At 31.0% G+C, this 26,595-nt stretch overlaps 1 protein-coding gene and 1 long non-coding RNA gene across 2 annotated transcripts; one reads left to right on the forward strand and one right to left on the reverse strand.

The window, feature by feature from the left end:
* The first annotated feature begins 14,111 nt into the window (after positions 1 to 14,111).
* Positions 14,112 to 23,962, forward strand: LOC108476858 (zinc finger protein BRUTUS-like At1g18910). Its single transcript, XM_017779219.2, has 12 exons — positions 14,112 to 14,703; positions 15,682 to 15,897; positions 16,881 to 17,075; positions 17,150 to 17,490; positions 18,038 to 18,269; positions 18,497 to 20,187; positions 20,513 to 20,731; positions 20,838 to 20,975; positions 22,210 to 22,444; positions 22,517 to 22,576; positions 23,357 to 23,428; positions 23,550 to 23,962. The coding sequence occupies exons 1-12, from the start codon at positions 14,419 to 14,421 to the stop codon at positions 23,649 to 23,651; spliced, it is 3,786 nt and encodes a 1,261-aa protein (XP_017634708.1). The 5' UTR covers positions 14,112 to 14,418; the 3' UTR covers positions 23,652 to 23,962.
* LOC128285567 (uncharacterized) lies at positions 16,739 to 17,186 on the reverse strand. The gene is made up of 2 exons (XR_008276036.1): positions 17,100 to 17,186; positions 16,739 to 16,995 (listed from the first exon to the last, which is right to left on the reverse strand). It is a non-coding gene; the product is annotated as an uncharacterized LOC128285567 (long non-coding RNA).
* Positions 23,963 to 26,595: the final 2,633 nt, after the last annotated feature.

A 26,595-nucleotide genomic window follows, 5' to 3' on the forward strand; every position in this document is an offset into this window, starting at 1 on the left:
CGGTATATAAAGAAACTTTATTTTGGAAATCAATGGCATGTATAAGCTAACAAAGTAAATGTTAACGTGAAATGAATGTAAAGTTAGCCATTAGTATGGTTAACAAACCTGGTTATAGATATGTGATGACGTTATCTTATATAAATGCATGAATCTATCATGAAAATATGTTGAATTGATTTGGTTGATGTGGATTGGTCTCGATTTAATATTACAGGGAAGGTTAGATATTTATAAAAGGGCTATATTGAATATAAAAAAAATTTTAATTCGTAAACTCCGATAATGCCTCGTCCCCTATTTCGACAATGAATACGAGTAGGGGTATTACATTCATTGCTTAATCGGGTCGATCTGCAACAATGATAACTCTTAGTTTATAATCAATTGATATAACTTTTGATTATTTATAACTTTTTATTTATAACTATTGAAACACTATATATACATTGAAAATGTTCCACCAGTTACAACTGCAAAAGAATGTTAAAGCCACGCAAACATTTGCAACGAGCCCAACCAATTTTTGCTGGACTTCCCGCAAAGCAATTGACCAAGCTTTGCAATGAAATCTGCAAAGGAATCCCTATCTTTACGAACATATGTAAATAATATTATATTTTGTACTTTTTCATATATATAGTAATCATTTAATTATATTTCTATTTGATTATATATGTTTGAGGATTAAAATAATAGAATATGTAAGTATTGATGATTTAACGTAGAGTGAATAAAATAAAACAATCTAAAATGCTAGTGACGAAATTGAAAAAATTATAGTTTGATGACCAAAATAGAAACACACTAGTAATTGAGTGACTAATAGTATAGTTTACTCTAATCTTTATACATTTATAATTTAGTTTATTAATAAAATACTAGATAATGACACATTTTATGTAACAAATATATTCATAAAAATTGATTTAAGGACCAAATAAAACTTTATTTGAACTGGTAAAGATAATGAAAATTATGGTGTTTCGGGTGTTTTTTTTGGATTTCGCATAATTTGTGTAATACTCCAAAAAATTTTATAAGACATGTTGCACTCTTCCTGGATCAAATACAATAAATTTTTGAGAAAATTAGAATATGATTAGATAAAGAAAAGAGATTACAGATGGTGAGAATAAGTTAGAATATGTATTGGTGTGATGAAAGTCACTTTTAAATTGAAAAAGATCCAAAAGTACATAAACTAGATTGTAAATTTTCTATTTCTACCGAGAAAAGGATAAAAATATAATTTCTACCATCCAAGGGTTATTATTAAGAGTTAAATATGATTTATGAGAATTGAGTTGATAAAATATCTATTCGATGTAAAAAATAATTGAGCTGAAAAAGTAAAAATGACAAAATGATAGATTATCACGAAAGAGCATTTGGGTCATTTCTCAAAAATTTTAAATTGAAAATATTATTTCGATAAGATATTTAATTTATGAAATAAGTATGAACCGTTGGATATGATTAAATTGAGGTGATGGAATGCCAACCACATAATAGAACTACATTCAACTTTTAAAAGTTATAAAATCATCACCTAATTTATTTATTTTTTAGTCCAAAATCGTTAAAATACTAACAACTTGTTGAAATAATTGTTAAGTTAATGACATGTAATTTTATTCATTATTTTTTCTATCGTTTTATATTTTATATAAAAAAAACTAATTTTAAACCCTAAACTACCCATTGAAACTCTAGCTTCATCTTCTTTTAAACGAGTTGAGTCACAAGTGGTAACCCTCCATTAATGAGTTATCAAAGTTTTTAAAACACATGAAAATCAAATATATACTCATCTTCATATGAAAAAACACTATAAACTATAAATCTTCCCTTAAATGCTTTACCTTTCCTCAACGTCAACCTTTTAATTTCCATTCCTCACAGTTCACCAAAAAAGTTTTCCATTTTTCTCAGTTTTTCTTTTTCTGCAAAATTCAAAGGTTGTGGAATCTAAAGAAAAAGAAGAAGAAGAGAAGGGTTGATTGTACTTTAGAGAAAAGAAATGTGTTAGAGTTGTTTGACTTGAATCCCGTTTGATTCGGCCTGAAAAGTTTGATGTGCAACTCACTTGTTAAAGAAATAAAATAGAGAGTCAAAATTAGGATCTATGGTGGGCTACAGCCTCAGGCCGGGAATCTGTATAAGACTATATTTCTTCTATTAGATGTTGAATAAAAAAAAAGATTGTTTAACCCTTAAAAACTTCACATAGCCGAAAACCTCTTGCATTCTTGTTTTTCAACATTAGTGAATTTCTCTTTCTCTGCCTGTGATTTTTCTCAATAAAGGTTTTCCACATAAAATCTGCGTGTTTTTATTTTTTTTTTCTTATTGCTTTGCAATTATTCCTACTACCATTATCGGCGTATAGTATAACAAAATGAAACCAAGTTTGGTGGTGGCAGACCCGTTCTTGACATTTTTGAGACCCTAGGATAAACAATAAATTGGGTCCATTTAAAAAAAATTATAAAACGCAATATAATAAAATAAAAATATATACTAGTAATTTCATTAAAATAATACGTTTTATGACATTAAGCGAATAAGATATTTTCTAACAAAATTAAAAAAAAAAACATTTTTTCATTCAATCTACTATTATGTCATCAACTACAAAAACACAAAAAATTATAAAAAAATAGGTTTTACGAGCATTCCGAGATGCAAAATCATTAATGATAACATCAACATCAATGTTCTCTAAAAAAATCCTTATCGATTGATAAAATTAGCAAACCATTCAACTGCTCTTGTGATATTGACAAACTCAAGTAGGTTTTAATTAACTTTAGCTTTGAAAAACTTCTTTCAGCTGATGCCATAATCACAGGGATCGTTAAAAAAATTCTATAAGTAATTGAAACATTCGGATAGCAATCTGCAGATTTGACAAACTCAAGAATTTCAGTGACTGACATTAATTCATTTGGTAAAGTAATCATTTAAATCAACATTTAATGAATCACCATAAGAAAAGGAAGAGTAAAAAGTAACAACATTCTCACAATTTTTTTTTTTCATTCAATGACTTTAACTTGTTTGAATTAAACAAAAACCCAAAAATACTTTCAAATGTTTTTAGTTGTTCAAATTTGCTCTTTAAAGGAGTAATTGCCATGTCTACAATAACTAAAAAATAATCAACTCTAAATAATTCATCAGCTAACTGAATTTCTTCATCCTCTTTATTATTCTCATCAAATTTTTTTTCTTTATAATAACACGACGCTTTGTTGGAAGGGTAGGCTTTACATTCATATCAAGTGCAATACTTTTAGCAATATTCATACTAGAAGTAAAGTCTTCATCTCTATACATTTCAAAATATAACAATACACCTTCTAATTGCGTTATGGTGATGTTAATGCACATAGACTTAGATTGCAATTTCTTACTTACCATATTTGTAACAACTCAATTTTCAATGGTGGCGAAACAGTGGTTTCAAGACCATAAATTTTCATTGTGTCAACTCATAAATATTATTTTTAGAATATTTATAGAGTCATTAGAGTCGTATTAAAATTTGGTTTAGAAATATTAACGTTTAGTTAGTTAAATAATTAAAAAGAACTACTGTTAAAAAGTTACAAAAGTTGATTACTATAAGTTAAAGGTATTAAAAGATTAATTTAGTACGGTTGCAAGGGCTTTTATAGCAATTATGCCAAAGCTTAATAGTATGCACGGTTAGTGCTTGGTTTGATTATTATATGTTATAATTATATTATTATTAATTAAATAAGATAGTTAAAGAAAAAGAAAAAGATGCACAAAGCACTTTATTTTTATTATTATTATTACTTGTTTGTTTCATTTCCTCCACGCCGAAACCTCAATGAAAATTAAAAGAATATTTAGCCAAGCATAATTGGGTTGCATGGTAGGTAATTTGAAGCTTATTTCTTTTGATTTTCATATTGTTCGAGTCTTGGAAGCTTCATCTAGTTAGTTTATGGATCTATTTGTAGAATTATCAAATGTTTAAGAGTTTCCCATTGTTGAAAATTGGATGTTTTTTATGTTAATAGATGTATATTTGATTTTTGTGATGATTTTAGACTATTTAGAAAGGTACTATCGATTGGTCTTGTAGTTATGGATGTAATTGTGATAATAAGGAAATTCAAGGACTAGAAGCTAATATTTAAACTACATAGGGACTATTAAAAAATCAACATAATTTCCTCTAGCTTAGTTATTAAACTGGGAGGTTTAAAAGAAAGGGGTAAATGGAATAAAAGCAAAAGTTTAGATTAAATATGAATACTTTCATTGAAAGGTTAGCTATGTGAACTGTTTGTGATTTTTTTTAAGATGGTTGAGTCCATTAATTAAATTAATGATTATACTTAGATCAAGAATCAACTGCGTTGATCATTTATTAGGGAAAAGAGAAGGTCTTGAGTAGACATAGTCTCATTTCCACAACTATCGAACTCCAGTAAGTCGTATTATATAGTTTGCGTTTATATATTAATTATCATTATTATATGTACTTCAAATTCATATGGTATTATGCATTGATGATTGGAGAACTATGTCATGAAAACATTTAGTCGTGCCAATGATTATTCGGGCTATGTGCCTAGCAGGCTATGTGCCGGTGATTATTCCGTTAATTAATAAATGAAGTTAGTTTCGAACTTACTAAGTCTTTTTGATGCTTATTAGTTTGATTTATTATTGTAAGATCTTTGGAATCGTTGCTTTGATTGGATCAACTTGGAAGCTCGCACATTGTAATCAACATTTGAATAGTCATTTTGGTTGTTTCTAGTTAGTTTAAGTGGCATGTATTAGGAAGGGTCTTTAGTATTTAGATATTTTGTATGATGTACAATATTGGAAGTTAACATGTTATGCTTGTTGCTAGTACAAGATAGTTGAACTTGTGTGCATAATTAGGTAAACATTTTGGAATATATATAAGTCGAAAATATATAAATCTTTTGGTGTCAAATGATGATGCTTGAATACTTCAAGTATGGTATGTGAATTAGCTTAGTTTATAATAAGTCATGATGCTTCATTTTGATAAGTCTTTGACATGTTTAAATGAATGGTTGATTGCTTGAAATTGAGGTACCTTGTGACATATTGGTTGGATGAATTTTTGGTATATTGAATGGATTATTTAATTAATGAATTGGTTTGTTTTGAGGTCTTTAATATGGGAACAAAATGCTTTTGGGTACATGTTGGAGTTGGGCATGAAAATGGCTTAAATTTGACCAATTTCATGTCCACACGGCCTGAGACATAAGGTTGTGTCTCAGCCGTGTGTAACACATGGCTAGGCGACACGGTCGTGTGTACTTTGTAGCTTACAAAAGGTTGTAAGTCAGACAGTTACACAGGCTAGCACACGGCCTGGCACACGGGCGTATGGCCTGGTCGTGTGTCCTAAGTCAGAAAGTTACATGGGCGCGGACATGAGTTGAGACACGACCGTGTATCCCTACTTCAAATGTCTACAGGGCCTGAGACATGTACACGGCTTGGCCACACGACTGTGTGACCCTTGTAGTTTGAAATTTTTTATCTTTTTTCCAAAAAATTCTATATGTTTCTGATTTAGTCCCGACTTGTTCCTATTGTATTTTTAGGGCCTCAAAGGCTCGTATAAGGGACAAAATATATGTTAAAAATTAACTTTGCTAAGATTGATGTTGTGATATTAAATGTTTTAAAGTTTTTGGATAGTTTTGAAGTGTAATATCCAGTAATGCTTCGTAACTCTATTCTAGCGACAGATACAAGTTAGGGGTGTTACAATATTTATAGCAAATAAAATTTTATACCAAATTACCATACAAAGCAAAAACTCAAAACTCTCAAGTGCATTGACCAAACTCTTCACTTCACTCATTAACTTTGCATCATCACAAGATTCATATAATTTCGACAAAGTCAATCTTATTTGGGGAGTTTGAAATCTAATAGCTTTAACACTTTTAATTCAACTCTCCCAATGAGTATTAGATAAAAATTTCACTATTAATTAATGGATATTAACAAGCAAAATTTTCCATCTTTTTGTAGAACCCAAAAATAATGAATATATGTGTTAAACAATTCCAACAAATGAAATAGCTCTAATGCAAGAATGTGTCATATCACTAAAAGTAAGATTCAGACCGTGACAAGCACAAGGCATATATAATGCTCTCGGGTTTATTTCAAGAAATCGTTTTTGAACACCTTGGTGCTTTCTTTTCATATTGGAACTATTATCATAACCTGGACCCCTTACATCATCAGTACTAAGATCAAGAGACTTCAAAACATCTTGTCATTCATTAAAAAGTCTCAATATAGATGTATTACCCGCCTTCAAAAACTCTAAAAAGTACTCATCAAATTTTATTTTATTAGTTGACATATTCACACATTGTACTATTAGGGTCATTTGTTCTTGATGGCCAATATTAGAGGTACAATCAAGAATTATAGAAAAATATTTCGCCTTTTTGATGATCTTAATTATAGAATTTTTAACACTATCAGCCAAAAGGGAAATCAATTCTTTTTGAATTTTATGCCCAAGATAATGATAATGAAATTTCACAGTTTTGAATGCGTCTAACATGATCTTGCATTATCACATCGAATTCCGCAATCATTTCAATCAAACCTACGAAATTACCATTGCTATCTTGATAGAGCTTTTTAGTGGATCCTCGAAAAGCTAAATTATGAGTAGCAAGACATTTCATAGTTGAAAATATTCTAAGTAAAACTTGCCTCCATCGTTCTTTCTTTTTCATAAGCTGTTCTTGTAAGCTTTTATCAATTGTTTTATTTTTATCCAACCTTATTCTTATTTCATTCCAAGTATTCATATTAGTCATATGCTCAGCATTGTTTTCATGTTGTTTGAGTCTCTCACTAATATGCCTCCAATCACTTAAACCCTCATTTGCTAACAAACTTTTGTTACTAATAGATTTAAACAACTTATAACAAAAACAAAACACTTTGTCAACATGTTTGGAATAAACTAACAATTTTCTATCGCTAATCTCACCATTGCTCAACTTCTTAGAAAAATAAGCATAAGAAAAATGTCTATTGTTATTATCGTGAGGAAAATCAAGATTCATTTCTCTTATAAGCCCCTTTTCAGCTAAAATGTCTCTTATTTTGTTATCAAGATTAGCCCAATTTCTAGGATCATAAATATCAAATAATGAATTTTTGTTCTTCATCAATGCCAATATCAGGAGGAATTGTTTGTTCTTCATTAAGACCAAGATTTTTAAAATTGGATATATTTGGAACATCATTAGGCTCATTTGGATAATTAATTCCATCATTCTCATTGACATCATTATTCAAACCTTCATTTGATTGATTTAAATTTTCATTAAAAACTATTTTTTTAAAAATAAAATTATCAATAGCACATTGCTGTGATTTTTTTAACTCTTCATCATGTTTTCTTTCTTCCTTTTTTCACTTCTAGATAAATGCTTTTTAGGAAACATTATATATAAAAGATAAATCAGACACTCAAGTAACACAAGAAAATAAAATAATAGTAACTGATAGAAGAATTCCAAGTTAAATATTTGCTTTCACATTTGTTAATTCCAAAAATCAAATAGAGTCACTGAAATTCTGTAAATATAACTATAATAATCAATTACAAATAGACGCATTAATTAACAAGAAAATTAAATGAAATGCAAGTAAAAATTTAAATGAGTAACAAACACATGATAGTGAAACTGATGTCATATTGTAAGTGTGTTTATCTGGCAAACAAACATTTTTTTACATTCTTGAAATTAATCTAAGAGCTCTATTAACCTCAGAATGTTTACAATAATAAGCCAAGATCACATTGTAACTCCATGTATCTGGATTAATATTCCTCTCAATCATCTCAGTTAGAAGCTGGTAAGCTTCATCAATTTTATCATTCTTTCAAAGCTTTTTGATAATATAATTGTAAGTGAAAAGAATTTGGTACAAGATACAACAGACAATTGCAAAGCTGGTAAGATTCAACACTTATACCATCTTAATATTATCAAAAATGTAAAAATCTCACAACTGAATTCAACACTTATAAGAGCAATAAAACAAGGGGCAAAAAGAAAGAAATTGGAAAGATTCAACAAACAATAAAAAGGGTATGAAGATAATAACCTTCTGCCCTCTCTCAATGAACTTAATAGCAAAAAGCTCTCTTATCCATTTATCTCTAACCAGTTTAGCCACACCAAAGTTCCCTGACCCGATATCTTTCAAAATTTCATAATGTTCCATATTTTCAGTTTTTTTATTTGAAAATAATAGCATATAAACATAAGAACTCCGTCCAAAACTTGAGGCTTGGTTTCAAGTTCAATAGGTTTTATGAACCCCAAGTTGTAGCTTACAAGTGACAACCATCATCATCGTCGTCATCATAAAAAGCTGTAGAGGTAGAGGTAGAGGTAGAGGGAAAATGAGGGTAATAAGCTTTTAAAAACAAGCCAGAGAATTTTCGGGTTTCATTTTACCATCTCTAATTTCTACCAAGAGAAATTCCATAAAATAGCAAATTGTTGGTTACTTCCTAATACATCAACCAAAATACAATAGCTTGTATTACTGTGTTGAAAACCCAGAATTCAAGATAGCTAAATTGCATTAAAATCAATGTCAGAAATAACATGAATAATGACCGGATGCTGATGGCATAACAAACTAACAAAGTGATGTACTCTGCCTAAATCTGCAAGTTACAAAGAGGAAGGAGGGGGAATTAATGAATTATACCTACAACAGTGCTAGTAATGGTTGATTTCTTTTTTTTTGAGGAGGGAGGGGAATGAAATTGTTTTTAACTTTAATGATAGGAGTTGAAATTTAGTAACCAGAAGTGATTTGAGAAGTCAAGGAGTTAGAGATGAAGGGGAAGGGGAATAATTGAAAGTCTCTTTTATTTTTTTCCTTTCTTTTCTACTAAAATGAACTCCTCTGTTTTTTTTTTTCCTATTTGTAATGTATCAAAAAGCCTAGAAGATGAAGAGTTTTTTTCACTTTTGAAGAAATATTTTTTTGGAGGAAGGAGGGGGAATTAATGAATTATACCTGCAACAATGCTAGTAATGGTTGATTTTTTTTGGGGTGGAGGGGGATGAAATTGTTTTTAGCTTTAATGGTAGGAGTTGAAATTTAGTAACCAAAAGAGGTTTGAGAAGTCAAAGAGTTGGAGATGAAGGGGAAGAATTGAAAGTCTATTTTATTTTTTTCCTTTTTTTTTCCTACTGCAATGAACTCCTCTGTTTTTTTTTTTCCTGCCTGTAATGTATCAAAAAGCTTAGAAGATGAAGAGTTTTCTTCACTTTTGAAGAAATAATTTTTTGGGGTCCTTTCCAACCTTAGGCCCTGGATAGATGCACTCTCAGGCTACCCCCCACGGCTAGGCTTGGGTGGTAGATGATGATTATGTATACGAAAAAGAAAAACATCTAACTATGCTTAAAACTTGCTTTTTGCGGATACTAAAATCAAATCGACCCGTGGAGAACCATTGGAAGGAGAGTGGACTTATCTTAACACAGATAGTGCCGTTCGAGTGGACTCAGGGATTGCAGTTGTAGGAGGAGTGCTACGATACAAAAATGGAGAGTAGATCCTAGGTTACAACAAATCCCTAGGTAATTGCTCGATCTTAGATTCAGAACTTTGGGGTATTCTTGACGGCCTAAAACTCATCCAACGAAAAGGCAAAGTCAAGGTTGTAATTCAGTCTGCTAGCTTGGAAGCAGTCAAAGCTATTCGCAGAAGTGTCCTGAAGTCCTCACACTCTATTCTTATCAGAAGGATACAATGCATCCTATCCCAAGAAAGTAATTGGATCTTACGCTACATTTCTAGGGAGCAAAATCAAAGTGTTGATTTTATAGCCAAATTGGATTTCAGAGAAAAGGAAGACCTTCAACTAATTGAAACCCCTCCAGAAGCAGTCTCAACACTCATCAAAGCTGATAAAGAGAAGAACTTTTGTATTCCATTTTCCAACCATGTAACTTAGTTTTGTAAGTATCTTTTTTCACAAAAAAAAAACTTCGCTTTTCTTCACCAATAATGGCTTTATTGTTTATGATCAGTTGGTTTTCTAAGTGGATTCGTATGGTCCTGACCCGTAATGCTCATGGAAGATGCTTGCTCACTGACAGAAAGAAGGTAGTTTTTTTCTCATTTCCATTTAAACGATTTGTCTGGACTCTTTCAGTGAAATAAGACAATAGTTGGATTTGCTTTAATGGGTTTTATTATGATCTAATCTAGATAAGTGGATATTGTTTTGACTTGTGAGTCAATTTGTTTAAAGTAGATAAGTTGGAGCTTCACCCAAAGGAGCGTTTTGGGTTTTAAGTTTAAAATTAAGCTTTTTATGTAAAATAAAAAATGAAATTAAAATTATGTGAAAAAAATTAATGAATAAAAATTACATGTCATTTTAGTATTAGTATTTTAATGATTTTGAACTAAAATAAAATAAAATGATAAATTGAATAATTATTTTATAATTTTTAAAGTTGAATGATTTAATAATAAATTTTCTAATAGTGGAGTAACAACTTATGTAATTTAGTTCAAAAATGTTAACAACTCCTTATAGATTCCAAATTATCCATTGCAATTTGCACCTTAATGCCATCGCTTGGAGACCGAAGAAAGGGGCTTTAGAAAAGACACATCCGTTCTTTTTATCACAACATCGGCACCACACTTGGCTTCCTCCGCGAACAATGTAGCATCAATCAAGCATTCTCGCACACCTATTCCTGCACTCAGTCCCCCTTCAATAGAGAAACCGTGTCTCATTGGATCACCATAAGTTTGAATACCGTTCCTTGTTGCTTGTCACTCTTGTAAATAAACAAGTGATCGTGATAAAATAATCGAAAAAAGAACCTCACCATTGTGCCATATGAGTTTGTTTCGCACCCACCATATATGCTAGTTTGTCATACCAAACTTAGCACTTGCTATTTTAAGAAGACACATAGTATCATCCAAATCATGAAAATATTTGAAATTTTCATCAAATTTTAAGGATGAAAATACCTTTTCAGTTAAAAATAAATAATGGATGAACTAAAAATTTCAATCCCCCCCTCTTCTAGAATATGTTTTCATCATTCTCCCCCATTCAAAAATAAAATAAAATCCAACCATACTTATACCTTATTAAAGGTTAGGTTACCCACCCAAACTTAAACATGAAATTTGGGAATATTTAGCCAAGCATACTAAAATGAATTTAAATAAAAAAATAAGCTTATTCAAATATGGATTAAGCTCAAGTTTAATATTTAAGACTTGAGAGTGACTTAACATGATCCGTTTTCAAGTTTATGATATATATTTTATTAATTATACTATACTATAATGTAAAGATTGAAAAATATGATAGGTTATTTAAAATATATAATGGTAAAAGAAGTTACCTATACTTACTAAATATTAAATTAAAATAATTATATTTAAAAAATGAGTGGACTTAAATAGTTTTAAATTGATTATTTACAAAGATAACCAATCATAGATAAAATTTGAGATTCATATTTTAGGTCAAATCAAACTAAAACAACCGTGTATAATATTAATATCATAAATCAACGTAATAAGAATTTAATCCGTGATAAACTTTACTTGTAACTAACCTAACTTAAAAACTCTAGAGAGGTGTGTCCTTTTATTTTTATTATTTTTAATTTTTTCTATTATTTTGAAGCCAAATATATTAATTATCATATTTGATTTTTAAAGCAAAATTACAAATATAAACATTATAAGTCAATTTTTTTAAATTATGATTACAAATTTACAATTAAAGATGCAAACAATGCAAGGCGAATAATTGCAAATAAAACCAAATTTTAATATACTATTACACAAATAATCAGCATACATCTAAACTTATTTTGAAAAAGAAAATCTATATATTTAATTTTAAATCAAATTAAAATTTTAAAAATATCCAAATATAACATGGTTTTAGGGTGGGTTTGGATGAGCGGTGGAACGCGGTGCAGTACATTTAACTTACTTTTTATCTCACATTATAATATTATTACAATATCTAATCTCACCGTCACAACTATTTTTATATTAACTGCAAGTAAACGCATTACTTATGTAAACCTATATTTAGTTTAAGAACTTCTCCTTACCGTCGAACAAAGTGGTCATTGATGATATATATTAATCATGGGTGATAATTGATTTTTTATGCTTAGCTTGAATTACTATAAAATTAAAATAAATAAAAATAAAGGACAACGTGGTTCAATCAAAATTATTATATATATTCATTAGAATCATAAAATAATCAAAATAAAATCTACCTTTAGAATGGTTATTCCACACTGAATTATTAATCAAAATACGAAATAGTTTACTTCAAAAATGATCTAATAGAATATAATGACCATTCAATCTAACCAAACATAGCCTGTATATAATATAAAGCCTTTATGAAAGCCATACGTCCTGTGGTGTAAGCAAAAAGCGGTCAATCCAAAGGGCAGGGAACGTGGAGACATGGGGAGGGCACATGCTGGGCGAAAGCTACACACGCGCGCGAGTAGCGACATTACAGCTTAATTTTAGTAACTGAAAATTCAATGGGTGACCCCTCACGTGATGACAAGCAGCGGACGGCATGATTTAGGACTTAAGCCCTCCTGGCCCTCCCGTTACTTTATTTAATCACTTTTTGTTTTTTAAATAATCAGGCCCCCTTCACTCTCTCCTTCTCCGCGTAAACCTCACCTTCCCTTGTCTTTTCTATTTTGGAATCATGGGATTGGAGAGCTCCTCACATGGGGTCAATCATTTCCAATTTTGCTTCTTAATAGCTAGTATGTATATATATATATATATATATAATTAATCGAGAAGTTAAAAATCATTATTATTATTGAATAATTATTTAAGTTATTTATTTAATAAATAAAATCTATCTAAACAGCTTCACTATAAATATTAAATTACTGTTCTTTGTCACGTTTTCAAATTCTTAAAGTTAAAAATAATATATATAAATACTAAACATGAAAATGTCACGATTTTTCTTTCTCTTTTAAAGAAAATAAAGATTTTAAAGGACATTGTGTGAAGTTTGGATACAACATTTTTAGTAAGCATGAAAATATATTTAAATGTAATTAAATATGTCATATTTATATCTAATATATAGATACATTTAATTTTAGTATTGTTGGCGGAAGTTGAAGTCTCAAGATCTTGATGCTCCGAGTTTGACTTTTACTTACATAAAATCATATGTGGGATATTTTTAAATTTATTTTAACTTAAAACTCATCATGTATTTTTACTCTAGAACTATTCTAATTTTATTTTGGATATATTTTAAATATTAATTTAATTGTCTTTATAATACTCAATTCTAACTATTATTTATTCAAATATGAATTCCTTTTCTTCGAGAATTTAGATACAAATTGTTAAATCTATTTATTTTAAAATGTTGATATTAGAATAATGCTACCATATTCAGATAACACATATGCATGTCTATTCGATCAAGTATAATATAGAATAGATCAAGATAAAGTACATTGACGAAGAACCAGATCAAATGAAAAAAAATTGAAAAAACTCACACATAATTTATGCATGTATCGCAATTGTATATAGTGAAACTCAATTTAGATATTCACTCATTTTTAATATTTTATATTTGCTTAATTTATTTTATGTTTTGAAAATTGAAAATGTTAAATATTCATAAATTTTAAATTATATTAACACATAAATATATATTAATGTACTAAAGCAATGCTTATGTGTACCTATATTTTACAAATAAAAAATTAACTAATATTAATAAATTCCAAAAACTGTTAAATTAAAATAGACTAATATATGCACATATCATTTTTAGACGAAATTCGAAATCGTACGGAAAAAAGAGAGAACAAATCTTTCAATGAACCTTTTATTGAAGGACATTAATGATTATGAAGTAAATAAGAAAATAAAAGAAAAACCAAAGAAATTTCTATTAGGCATGACCCGATCCGAATGAAACCCGTTTTGACGCCCCATTATGACATCAACACCACAAAAAGGCCTGCGGTGCGCGCGCTTGTAGTTTGGCCTCAGAAGAGAAGAGAAGACGACTCTTCCCATAACGTTGTTTGGTAGAACATCCCCATCACCCCCCCGTGGCAATCTCTTAAATCTATAATAAAAAACAACAAAAAATAATTTAAAAATCATTCAAACTGCCATCGTTCAATTCATAACAGAAATTTTAGTCCTCAAACAAGCTTAAAATCCAAACTCTCTCCCAAATGCAAAGCCCTTCCCGCTCTCTTTTCTTCATGTTGCCTACTTTTTCCCGTGGTTTAGCAGTGCATGGGCGGTGGCCAGGCTCACTCAGACCCGCCCGACAAGGAGGAGGACCGAAAGTCGCCGCTTGCTGCGGTGGCTGGTCTGCGGCTCCAAGATGCTCCTATTCTTTTCCTGCTTTACTTCCATACGGCTATACGGGCGGAGCTTACTGAGCTCCGGCGTCTGGCAGTTGCGGCCGCTGCGGATGGGAAGAGTGATTCATACTCGCGTGAATTCGTGGTTGAGCTGTTTAGAAGGTTCGAGTTTCTTAAGCTTGTTTGTAAGTATCACTGCGCTGCTGAAGATGAGGTGAGCTGATCTGACTGCATATTTATTCTGTTTGGCTGTCTAGAAAATGAAAATAGACTCGTCCGAAGAAAACGGACAAATGTCGTCCTTCTGTCTTCTTCAGATAAAATCTATGCAATTTTCCTTTTTCCCTTTATTTTCATTTCTCAGCAATCAAATAGATCAGCTGGCTTTGGATCAGTTGAAATCTTTTGATTCTTTTTAACTAATTTTACGAATATAAGATGATCAAGTAACTAACCGAGGATTATGCATGCAATAAGCATTAATTCATTGTTGTTTAATTATCAACTATAAACAAAAGACTTTTGGTGTAACCAAAACATAAGTTGACTTTCACACTGAATATTTTATATGTTTCATCCATCAGATTAATAAATTAATCAGAGTTTAGGTAGGTTATGTGGCTTTTGATTTTTATAAGTAGAAGAATTAAAGAAATAAGAATAGCTGCTAATTCTTTTAGTAATACTAAATTAATTAAAGACAGACAGCATTGAACAAACCTTAGCTAATAAAGAAACGCTCTTTTTTTAAAACATAGGTTAATGTTAAAAGGTTAATATTTGATGTACTTGCAGTGTATAAAAATGTTAGTGGAAAGCGTCTTAGTGCTGACATGAACTCCTAAAATTTGACAATACAAACCGGTAGGTAGAACTAAAGTAGCAAAAGAATTTTTTCCGTCAAGCACATATGTTTTATAATGTTTCAACTCGGATATTTTTCGGATTTCAGAAGTCCACATTAGCATTTAGATGGTTTTTCATTAGCGAAGTTTTCAATTTTACTTGTTTGTAGCAATATGAAATGTACAAAAATTTAAAACCTAGTTTTATAGAGTAGAGACTAGATCTCATTTTTGACATACAAGGATTGCCTAGATACTTTAACCTCCATCATAGTATGCGTTTATGTACGTATAACTTTCCAATTGACATCAGTAGTTCCATGAGTATAAACAAAAATTGTTGGCAGGTTGTCTTTCTAGCTCTGGATGCACATGTTAAAAATGTGGCTTGTACATATTCACTGGAGCATGAAAGTATAGATCACAACTTCGATTCCGTTTTCTATTGCTTAAATGCATTGGAGGGAAGTGAAAATTCCTCTAAAGCATTGCAAGAACTTGTATTTTGCATTGGCGCCATCCAAGCTTCTATTTGCAAGCATATGTTGAAAGAAGAAAAGCAGGTAACTCTCTTATTTATTTTTATTAGTTATTTCTTTTTTCTTTTCTTTTTCCCATTACATGCATTGTGTTGCTTTTCCCCCATTAGCTTGCCCTTCGTTTCCAGTTTAAGCAATAACCAAAGATGAAGGTTGGATTGTTTTTGGGGAGTGGGCACAAAGATTTTTTTTCTTAGAGCTATATAGATGCATAAATTATTATGTTAAAAAGTGTATATATATACATACCTTCATCCATTTTGTGTTCATACTGTGAAACTGTTGTAGATGAGAGAACTTTACCATTGTCACATCTAAAGTATCAAAAGCATTCTCAGAGGAGATATATAATTAGATTAGATGCATATAAAAGTTTAAAGGATTATCCTATACACAGCTTCTGGAAGTTTTATAACTCCATAATAGATTTAAATGCATGCTGTGTGTCCATCAAACTATAATAAGGGAGTCGAAATGAGCTTGTAGTCCTAAATTACATTTGTTTCCTTTTTTGTTAGTCTATAAATTGAACAAAAGTATTTTTTATTCAAATGCCCTAATAGTATTTTTAATTAGACGCCCTTATCAAAACTAGGATGCAAAAGAAGGAAATCGCTATGCTATGAATAAGAAACTTCTACTTCACCGCAATTTTTTAGCCTGGAAAACCATGGCATCTATTGATTGATTAGATGACTTTTATTTTCTATTTTTCTAATTTAATATGTCTTTAAGGCAATTGATAGATATCTAACCAGGGGAGAGTAAAATTGCAAACTTCTCTTTTTATGTCTTTGTGTCACTTTTTCATTTGTTTATCTTTTAATTTTTAGCACAATGAGCTCTTTAAAGATGACACTCAAAATATTTAAAGTAGTAGGATACTTAATTTATTTAACAACAGCAGTTCCAACAATTAATTTTTGATATAGTTGCGTTCTTCATGTTCAACATGTCAATGCATACCTGACTAACCAATGTTCTACAATCTTATGCACGGCATGCAGGTTTTCCCTCTGCTGGTTAAACAATTTTCTTTCCAAGAACAAGCTTCTCTGGTGTGGCGGTTCATTGGTAGCATCCCTGTAATTCTGTTGCAGGATTTTCTACCATGGGTGATCTCTTTTTCTCATCCAGATGAGCAAGAAGAAATAAAAAATTTTGTAAGAGAAGTTGTACCGAAGGAAAAATCATTGCAAGAGGTAGATCCCTTGTTATATTCTTACCAGAATTTGAGAACCTTCCTGACGGTAACAAATTTAAACAAATTTTGAAGGTTGTAGTATCCTGGCTAGATAAGAAACACCGGACTGGTTTTGAGTTTCACATTGAGCTTGCGAAAGGAGTTCAGCCTCTTGATGGAACTATCTCTATCAAAAGCAAATTCAAATTCCATTTGATTAAGAATCCTCTTGGATGGATGAAAGCGCCTTGTTTTCAAACAAATCCCGGGAAAAATCCAATTGATGGCCTTCTTTTCTGGCAAGGAGCCATTCAAAAAGATTTGAAAGAAATTCTGGCAGAGCTGCATCAAGTAAAAACATCAAGCTGCTTTCAAAATCTTGATTTTATTGTACTCAGACTGAAATTCCTTGCTGATGTCCTAATCTTCTACAGGTAACATATGTTTCCTAAAACATTTTTGTAGACGAATTAAAATTTATTTGATTAAGGTGTCTACTTTAAATATTTCTGTCTGTGCCACTAAATGTAACACCCCCTAACTGAGTTGGCAACGGCCCGATCAGACTGAAATATTTAAAGTAGACACCTTAATCAAATATCTAAGGGGCCCCTAACTGAGTTGGCAACAGCCCCAGTCATAGAAACCTCAAATTATGGTTGGTGGCTCTCTATGAGCCTAACTAATTTGAGGTCTCTATATGGTCAACCTATGGTGTGAACAGTGACTCTGGGCCCCTTAGATTGGTTTAACTATGGTTTAAAAGTGAACTGTGAAGTATGATACTTGAAGGAAAGAGTATCAAGACCTCCAAAGTCAATAGCCAAGATTTGAAAACAGGGAATCTTAGTCTCAAGACTTAACAACTAAGTCTCGAGACATGCACTATTAAGTCTAGGAAATACCTCTATTATCTTTCCTTGTGCTATTATTTCTTTATCATCTTGTCCAAACTTTCAGAACTTGTTTTGTTATTTGCAGCAATGCACTGGAGAAGCTTTTTTACCCTGTCTTGGTTGATGTTTCCAACATTCAGCTGTCTCTGCCCGCTCAAGATCTCTACATTGCAAGTGATATTAAACATTTACTGTACTTGGTAAATTATAATAGTCAAAAGGGGATAACAGCAAATGAGTTTGTGAAGGAGCTGTGCCAGAAACTGGAGTCCTTTGTGATGAACATTGACATAAAATTTAGTTTACAAGAAAATGAGGTATAAAGTGATTATTTATTTGCCATTCTTATACAGCAAAGTAGGATAAGATGGTCTCTATTGAAGCTTCAATTTTAAGTCATGATATAGCTTTATCTCTTTGTAGTTACATACCAACTATGTTTCCAATAATCACTCACTGAAGTTTTGCCTGGATGACTGCCATTAACTAATTATTAAAAATGTTTTGCTACATTTTCCTTTGACACTTTTCCAGTTTCTTTCAGGTATTCCCCATCATTAGCAAGAACTGCAGTAAAGAAATGCAGCAGCAGCTTCTGTGCATAAGCCTCCAGGTGGTGCCACTAGGTTTGCTGAAATGCGTGGTCACCTGGTTTGCTGCTCATTTATCTGAGGATGAATCTAGGTCCATTCTGCATATTATAAAGGAAGGATATTCTTTGACCCATGCATCTTTTGCATCCCTTTTATTGGAGTGGTTCCTTTTAGGTTATTCAGGAAAAACCTCAGTTGAAAGCTTTAGAAGGGACTTGGAGAAATTGTTCAGCAGCAGATGCTCTTTTCTTCCTGTGTCAATTGAGGAGGATGCTGGATCTTCTTCCTTTCTTTCCGATATGTCCCTTGGTAAAGGATCTAAATCTAAGATAATTAAGCCAGTTTTTGTTTACAAAGGAAAGAAGGACTTCCCTTATTCTTCAGCTAGCTCCCATGGCATTAAGCACGATGGGACATCAAACTGCGGTGGAATCAATTTGCATATATTTTTTCCCAAAATGACAAGGGATTTATGCTTTTTTCCAGATTTTTCTGTTGAGAAGAACTGTGTTGATTATGCTATTGATGAACCAATACCAATGGATATGATTTTCTTCTTTCATAAGGCTTTAAAGAAAGATTTGGATTATCTTGTCCTTGGTTCAGCTCTGCTGACAGAAAATGCCGGGTTTCTCCCTGAGTTCCGCCAACGCTTCCATTTGATACACTTCTTATATCAGATCCACAGTGATGCAGAGGATGAGGTAGCTTTTCCAGCTTTGGAAGCAAAGGGAAATCACAGAAATATCAGCCACTCTTATTCTCTGGACCATGAAATAGAAGCTGAAAACTTCAGCAAAATATCCCTCATTTTGGATGAGATATATGAATTGCAACTTGAATATTCTAGTGGTGAACCAGTTACACTGGACTGGGTGGCGAAGCACCAAAAGCTGTGTATTGATCTTCAGGATACATGTAAATCGATGCATAAGTTACTCTCTGATCATGTGCATCGTGAAGAAGTTGAACTTTGGCCCTTATTTAGAGAATGTTTCACACTAAAGGAGCAAGAAAGGATCATAGGAAACATGCTGGGAAGAACAGGAGCAGAAATATTACAAGATATGATACCCTGGCTTATGTCATCTTTGACTCCGGATGAGCAGCAAACTGTTATGTCCTTATGGCACAGTGCCACAAGAAATACAATGTTTGATGAATGGTTAGGAGAATGGTGGGAAGGACATAAAATAGCTAAGGAAACAGAGGAGTCAACTATTCCTTCATGGACCCCAGATCCATTGGAGATTATCTTAACATATTATCCTGAAGTCCTTAACAAACGAGAAGCCATTTGCGATAATTTCTCAAGAACTAGCTCGAATGGTGCTGATATTGAGCTGTTAAGATTGTCCAACATAGATGATAAAGTAAAGGCTTTTAAAGGTGATGAAAACTGTTCTGAATGTTCCAAACTGTTTAGCATGAGCAGTGACAAGCGATGCAATGAAGCAGCTGATCTGATGGGCAGGACTAATGAGCCAGATCAAAAGTTTCAAGTAACTCATAACACTGGGCAATGCAAACAACTAAAGACAATGAGTCAAGAAGATCTAGAGGCTGCCATAAGAAGGGTGTCATCTGACACATCCTTAGATCCTGAAAGGAAATCACACGTGATGCAGAACTTACTAATGAGGTGGGTAATAAGCATTCCTTTTCCATTAATGATATCTTTTAAACTTTAGGAGAAGATTTGTGGTCTTCGTAGGCTGCTTTTAGATAATCTAAACGCTTATTTCACATGTTTATAATTGGCTTTGCAGGCAGAAAATCCTATCTGCAAAAACCCATGAGCTAATACATTTATCTCAAATGAGACAATAGGCTGCTAGAAAATACAATTAGTACCTTTTTAGCAGTTTATATATCTATTTTGTGGGGTGTATGTGTTTTTTATATCTTCATAGAATTATGTGTTTTTTATATCTTCATAGAATTTGACTCTTTTTTTTCTGGTACAGTCGTTGGATTCTTAAGCAACAGATATCTAATTTAGAAGTAAACAATTCAAATAATGGAGAAGGAATTCCAGGTCAGCATCCATCGTATCGTGACCCTCTGGAACTAGCATTGGGTTGTAAACACTACAAGAGGAACTGTAAACTTTTTGCCCCATGTTGTAACCAGCTTTATACATGCATTCATTGCCATAATGAGGTGGCTGATCATAAATTGGATAGGTATTAACACTTTGTATATAAATTTGCTTTTCCCTTTTAAAAATTAGAAGTTCCAAATTTTGTCTCTCTTCATCACATTTACCTGCTGTTCCTAATAAATATGCAGAAAATCTGTGACAAAAATGATGTGCATGAAATGCTTGGTAATTCAGCCAATTGGATTTACATGCTCAATGGTTTCCTGCCATAATCTATCAATGGGAAAATATTATTGCAGGATCTGCAAGTTATTCGATGACGAAAGGTGATATCTTGTTTAATTGTTCTCATATAAGATCTTTACAGTGTTGAAGATTGATTTTGGCCATTTCTAGAGACCTAACGTGATGCAACTATATTCTGATTCTCTTCAAACTTCATTGCTACCATTGACTCATTATTTTTACCTTTGTTAAGCTAACAAACTTAATAGGAAAGGATCAGATTTAAGAGTTTGTCCTTGATCAAAGTGGCATTGGAAACATGCAACTTACCTTTCTCTATTTCTATTCTAGAATATGCAATACTAGAAATTAGTATGCAAAGCTACTTCCACTGCACGATTAGAATTTGATATTGATATTTTTATATGTTTCTTCTCTAGTTTACTATTTAAATGCTTGTGCTTGATATGTGGTCATTGGTGGGTGGTTGATAAGTTTTGCAGTTATAACTTAAAAGCATTCTTTCTTCGCATAAATGGAAGGCCAAAAGTAAACTGATTTCAAATGTTTGGAATGTTATACTTTATGATCTCATATATTATGCATAGTCACGTAGAAGTCATTGCATTTTATCAGGGACCTCATGAAATTTTAAGGGAATGAAATTTTTCGTTGAGCAGACATAAAGGGAAATGTGTATTATCCATGTCAAAATCTGACATAAAATGATGTCACCTCGTACTTTCATGAATGGAAAAAGACAATAGATAACTCAGATATGAATATTTTATACAGTCAAAGGGTATTAGAAAGTCTAAACATTACTATAATTTTATTTTCATTCTGAATTCTAAATTGTTATTATTTCAAATATTATTCTTTCTTTTTTAGTCTTCTTAGGTTGCCTTTAGGAACTTGGAATTCAAAAGATGAATTTGGATTTAAAATAGCATAAGTTGCGTGATAAAATGCATATAAATGTAGTATTCATGATTAGTTTTCAAATATATGAATTTTTGGATGCCTATGAGCAGTGAATTTGAAATTTCTATTATGTAATTGTAAATTTGAAATTCATCACTTTATACCTGTCAAATAGATAATTATTTTGATTCTGAACTAGCTTAATGCATAATTTATAGATTTCATTCTCATTTTATATATTAAACGAAATCCCAATCGAAAATTTGGAATATGTTTCCAAACATAACATTAACAAACTGCAAGTTGGTGCAAGTTTAAAGCTATTGTGAACTACCTATCATGCAATATAGAGGGTTGTTAACTTCTTGATTCTACATTTATGAATTGTTTTACATGGAAAATTTTCAACAGGCAAATTTATCACTGCCCTTACTGTAACCTCTGCCGAGTAGGGAAGGGATTGGGTGTTGACTACTTTCACTGCATGAATTGCAATGCCTGCATGTCACGATCTCTGTCACTGCATGTATGCAGAGAAAAGTCCTTTGAGGACAATTGTCCTATTTGCCATGAAGATTTCTTCAGCTCCACAGCTCCAGTAAAAGCGCTTCCTTGTGGACATATGATGCACTCAGCTTGTTTTCAGGTACTTAAGTCTGAAGTTCCTTTTTCCTTGCAACTTTCACCCAAATTTATCTGCTTCTTGTGTTGTTTCTAGGATTATACTTGTACACACTACACCTGCCCAATCTGTAGCAAGTCACTTGGGGACATGCAGGTTTGTTTCTCCTTATCTCTAATGTCAATGAATGTTATCATTGTAGTTCTAAGTTGACTATATCCAGTTATCATGTCAGCGCAAATTTATCCTTATATCTGAAATTGCTTGCATTTTCTCATATGAGTGCTTCACTGCTGACAGCAACAATATATGATATGTTGCCTTCCCTAAAATGTACTTGTTTGTGATTTCCTAAATCAATTGGTTCATAAAAAGAGTGAACCTATGGGGAATCAAAATCAGTGTCCTGTAGTAACAAATTGTTTAGGGTTAAAACATTTCTGTAATAACAATTTTTTTGGTCCTGTAATTTCTACCCTCGTTAGTCTCAATTAGTTGGGACCCGGGAGTTTTAGTTAAGGGGAAGAAAGAGGAAATAACACTTTCACATCATTATGCTGTAATTAGTGCTTGAAGATATGTAAACAGCTAAACTTTTAGAATCAGTAATCCAGAATCTAACCGGCTTGAGAAGATCTGAAGTCTACAAACTGAAGAAAACAATGCCTCACATTTGTATCAAATTGATCCATGTTCAAATTCTAGTCTTCCCCATGAGTGGCCATGTGAGTACTATTAGCAGAGATGATCATGCTAGCCACTAACATGCTTGACTTCAACTTTTATTTGTTTCTTTTTTTACATGGAAATTCAGATTGCCTGCTTGTTTAATTTGATTATATCAAGTGCATTGGAACTATCTTTAGTAAATGACGATGAATTGATGCTTTGAGGAGTTGAATGATCCTTAAACCTTTTAAGGGTGTTTTTTTGCAGGTCTATTTTAAGATGTTGGATGCTTTTTTGGCTGAAGAGAAAATTCCAGAGGAACATCATGACCGAAATCAGGTTCATCGTGTTGTTTATTTGTCTTGGTTTATCATAGGCACTCGTCTTTGTAAGTTATAGAAGCCGTGTTTGAGAAATTATGATACGGACTGGACAGTGAAATTATTAACTTAAATTACAGGCAATACTATGCAATGACTGTGAGACAAAAGGAACAGCTCCCTACCATTGGAAGTATCATAAGTGCTCCAACTGTGGCTCATATAACACGAGAGTACTATAGAAGATGAAAGACAAGCGTGCAATTCTCTCATCATCCATTGCCAATTGAAAGAAACCTACCTTAGGCTCACCATGAGGATAATATGTCTTAAGGGTCTGTCTTCCCTATTTTGAAAACTTTACCAACCGTGTGCATGTTCTAGTTAAATAAAACCAAGAAACTCATTCTTGTTATCCAGCTGCTTATTCAAGTGATGTTTCCTATTAAACCCTACGCAAAGATTCTGCTTATAAAATACCCATACTAAGGGAGACAACGGATATGATGCTTTTTGTTTTATATAAATTATGGAACTGTTTTTTTAAATTAAATCATCGTATGTTTTTAGGATTATTATTATGCATGTTTAGTATAATGAGAAAGGATTGTATCAAATAGGGATATTATATTTTTCAAGATGAAAATATTGATATGACATAAAATTATTAAAAAAAAGATACAAATAATATAGCATCATTGTTTCATACAATCCAATTCTTAGAATAATTATGGGGAGTAAAAACTCCACAAACATTATATTAATGCATTTCAGAGTTTATTATAACCTTTAAGCTGTTTCATAACTAGAGGTGATGATGGGTTGGTTTGGGTCGGTTCTTAATAGAATTTTAGGCTTGGGCCATATTTAAAAAATAGGCTTAAAATTTTACCCAAATTTAGATCGGATAAAAATGTTAAAATCCGTACTTGACTCGGTCCATTCGTATTAAATTTTTATATTATTTTTATATAAAAATAAATTTAACAAATATAATACATCAAATAGACTAAAATATTAAAAAATGTTTCCTAACAAATTAAAAATAAATTAAAAATTATTTAATACTAAGATAGTTGCAACTTAACAAGCAAATATCTCTAAAATAATAATGTAATTGACAAGAAAATAAAGAGTTATACAATATCTAAATAATAATAGCAATATAATAGCAAAATGACACTAAAACAGTGACAAAAAGAGTTATTACATGGTACTTTAGTCTTTTATTCTAAAAAAAAATACAGATGGAGGGATTTAGTATTCTTAATATGATGTATTCATAAATTTCGTTTTACTTGTAATTTAATCTAAATTTTTATTTTTATATCGTATATATTTAATGTGTTATTATTAATGAGTTTCAAGCCATACATTTTATTATTTATTGTATGTTAATTTTAAATACAAATTTATGTTCAAAATACATGGTTTCACACACAGGTGTGTGTGATGCAGTTTATTATTAATAATGTTGTTGATTGAGCTAGTGTCGTAAACTAATTTAACACCAACTTAAAATTGTTGTATTCATTTAGGATTTTTAATCTGATGTAGACATGCCCATAGACTAGGACAAAAATTTAAGCTTATTTTATAGGCCTCAAGCTTAGCTTGAAAAATGAATCTAAAATTTTGTTCAAACTCAACTCAAATAAAAATACTAAAACTCAAACTCAGTTCAATCCACCCATATTAAAATTTTACAAAATTACTGAGTGAATTTTTTATAGTGTGCAAGATTAAGGCTACAGAAATCGTTGGATTGTTTAAATTGTAGTTAGTGCCTGCATTAAGATTTTTTAAGAGATTCAAGTTTGTGTAAGACCCATTAAACTACTTTAGTTATGGTTTGTTTGTTGTGTTTACTTTTGTTATGACAATCGGGACAATGTTCCTTATAACATCATTAGAATAGTTTTCATAGCATACTTATACAGCTTTTTAATACTATGAATTTATTCAATTATTACTAGGAACCATATATTAATATCATTTTTAAATATTGTGTGTTCTTGCAATAATATTAAACACTAAAAAATTCATTAATGATAAATTAAATATATCAATATTATTGTTAATTTTAATTTTATTTTATTTTTAATAAAATATAAGTATTTGTATATCTTTTTAATAAAAAGGAAGGTTGAAATTGGTGGACGTCATTCCTGACGTCACAATCGGGTCCAATCCATAGTCAAAAATCCAAATACAAGACCTAAAAGGCGTTTGTCCTTATCATTCCATTCTTTAAATCAAAATGATTTTATTCCCACACAAAATATACTCTAATGATGGACATTTTTGTTTAGTACTCATATATTCATTGCATCTCAACTGTGTCCATCATATCCCACATAGCTTTAGGAATTCACTTTTAGTAACTTACTCTAAAAGAAAAAGGAGTTTTTACTTTGTTTTAAGTTTTAACGTATCAAATGATTTTTTAAAAAAATAGTTTTTTTAAATTCAAGGTTTATAGTTGCTCTTTTAACAATATTTTCTATAGAGTTTAAATTTATATTTTCTCCTTAAACCAATAAACACCACACTTATTTATATTTTTGTCAAATTTTAATAATTTATTTTGTAAAATATTTTGATTAAAGAATAGTTATTTTTTTTATTATCATAAACCGAAACAAATAAAATAGTTTAAATTATGGCACACCAAAATCTATGTAAAAATCTATTTACAAATATTTTCTATTAAAGGTAAGTGATACTATGGTTGAAATGTTAAAATTAAAAGTTTGTTTACCTTTTAAAGAGTATTCACTGGAGATTAATCATTGCTACTTATGGTGAATGTCTAGTTCCGACAAAAAATTAAAATTTTAAAACTCATGTGCCTCAAGTTCAAATTGCAAAATATTTTTGTATTAATATTTCTTATTTTGTATATAAAAATTATTTTAATAAATTTTTAATTAAGTTGGTGTCTGATTGGCTCGTCACACTAGCTCAAAGAGTTTAATATAAGTATAGGCTAAAATGTAAATTTGTTATTCATTCATCTCTATCTATACTATATTTAAATCTGATTAAATTAGAATTAAGAGTCAATAAAAATTATACTATATTTAAATCTGATTAAATTAGAATTAAGAGTCAATAAAAATTAACTCAATTGATAAAGCACTAAAATCCATTGTTCTTACTTATAATAAAAGAAATTATTATACT

Source organism: Gossypium arboreum, chromosome 12, assembly GCF_025698485.1.
Source record: "Gossypium arboreum isolate Shixiya-1 chromosome 12, ASM2569848v2, whole genome shotgun sequence".
NCBI classification, from domain to species: Eukaryota; Viridiplantae; Streptophyta; class Magnoliopsida; order Malvales; family Malvaceae; genus Gossypium; species Gossypium arboreum.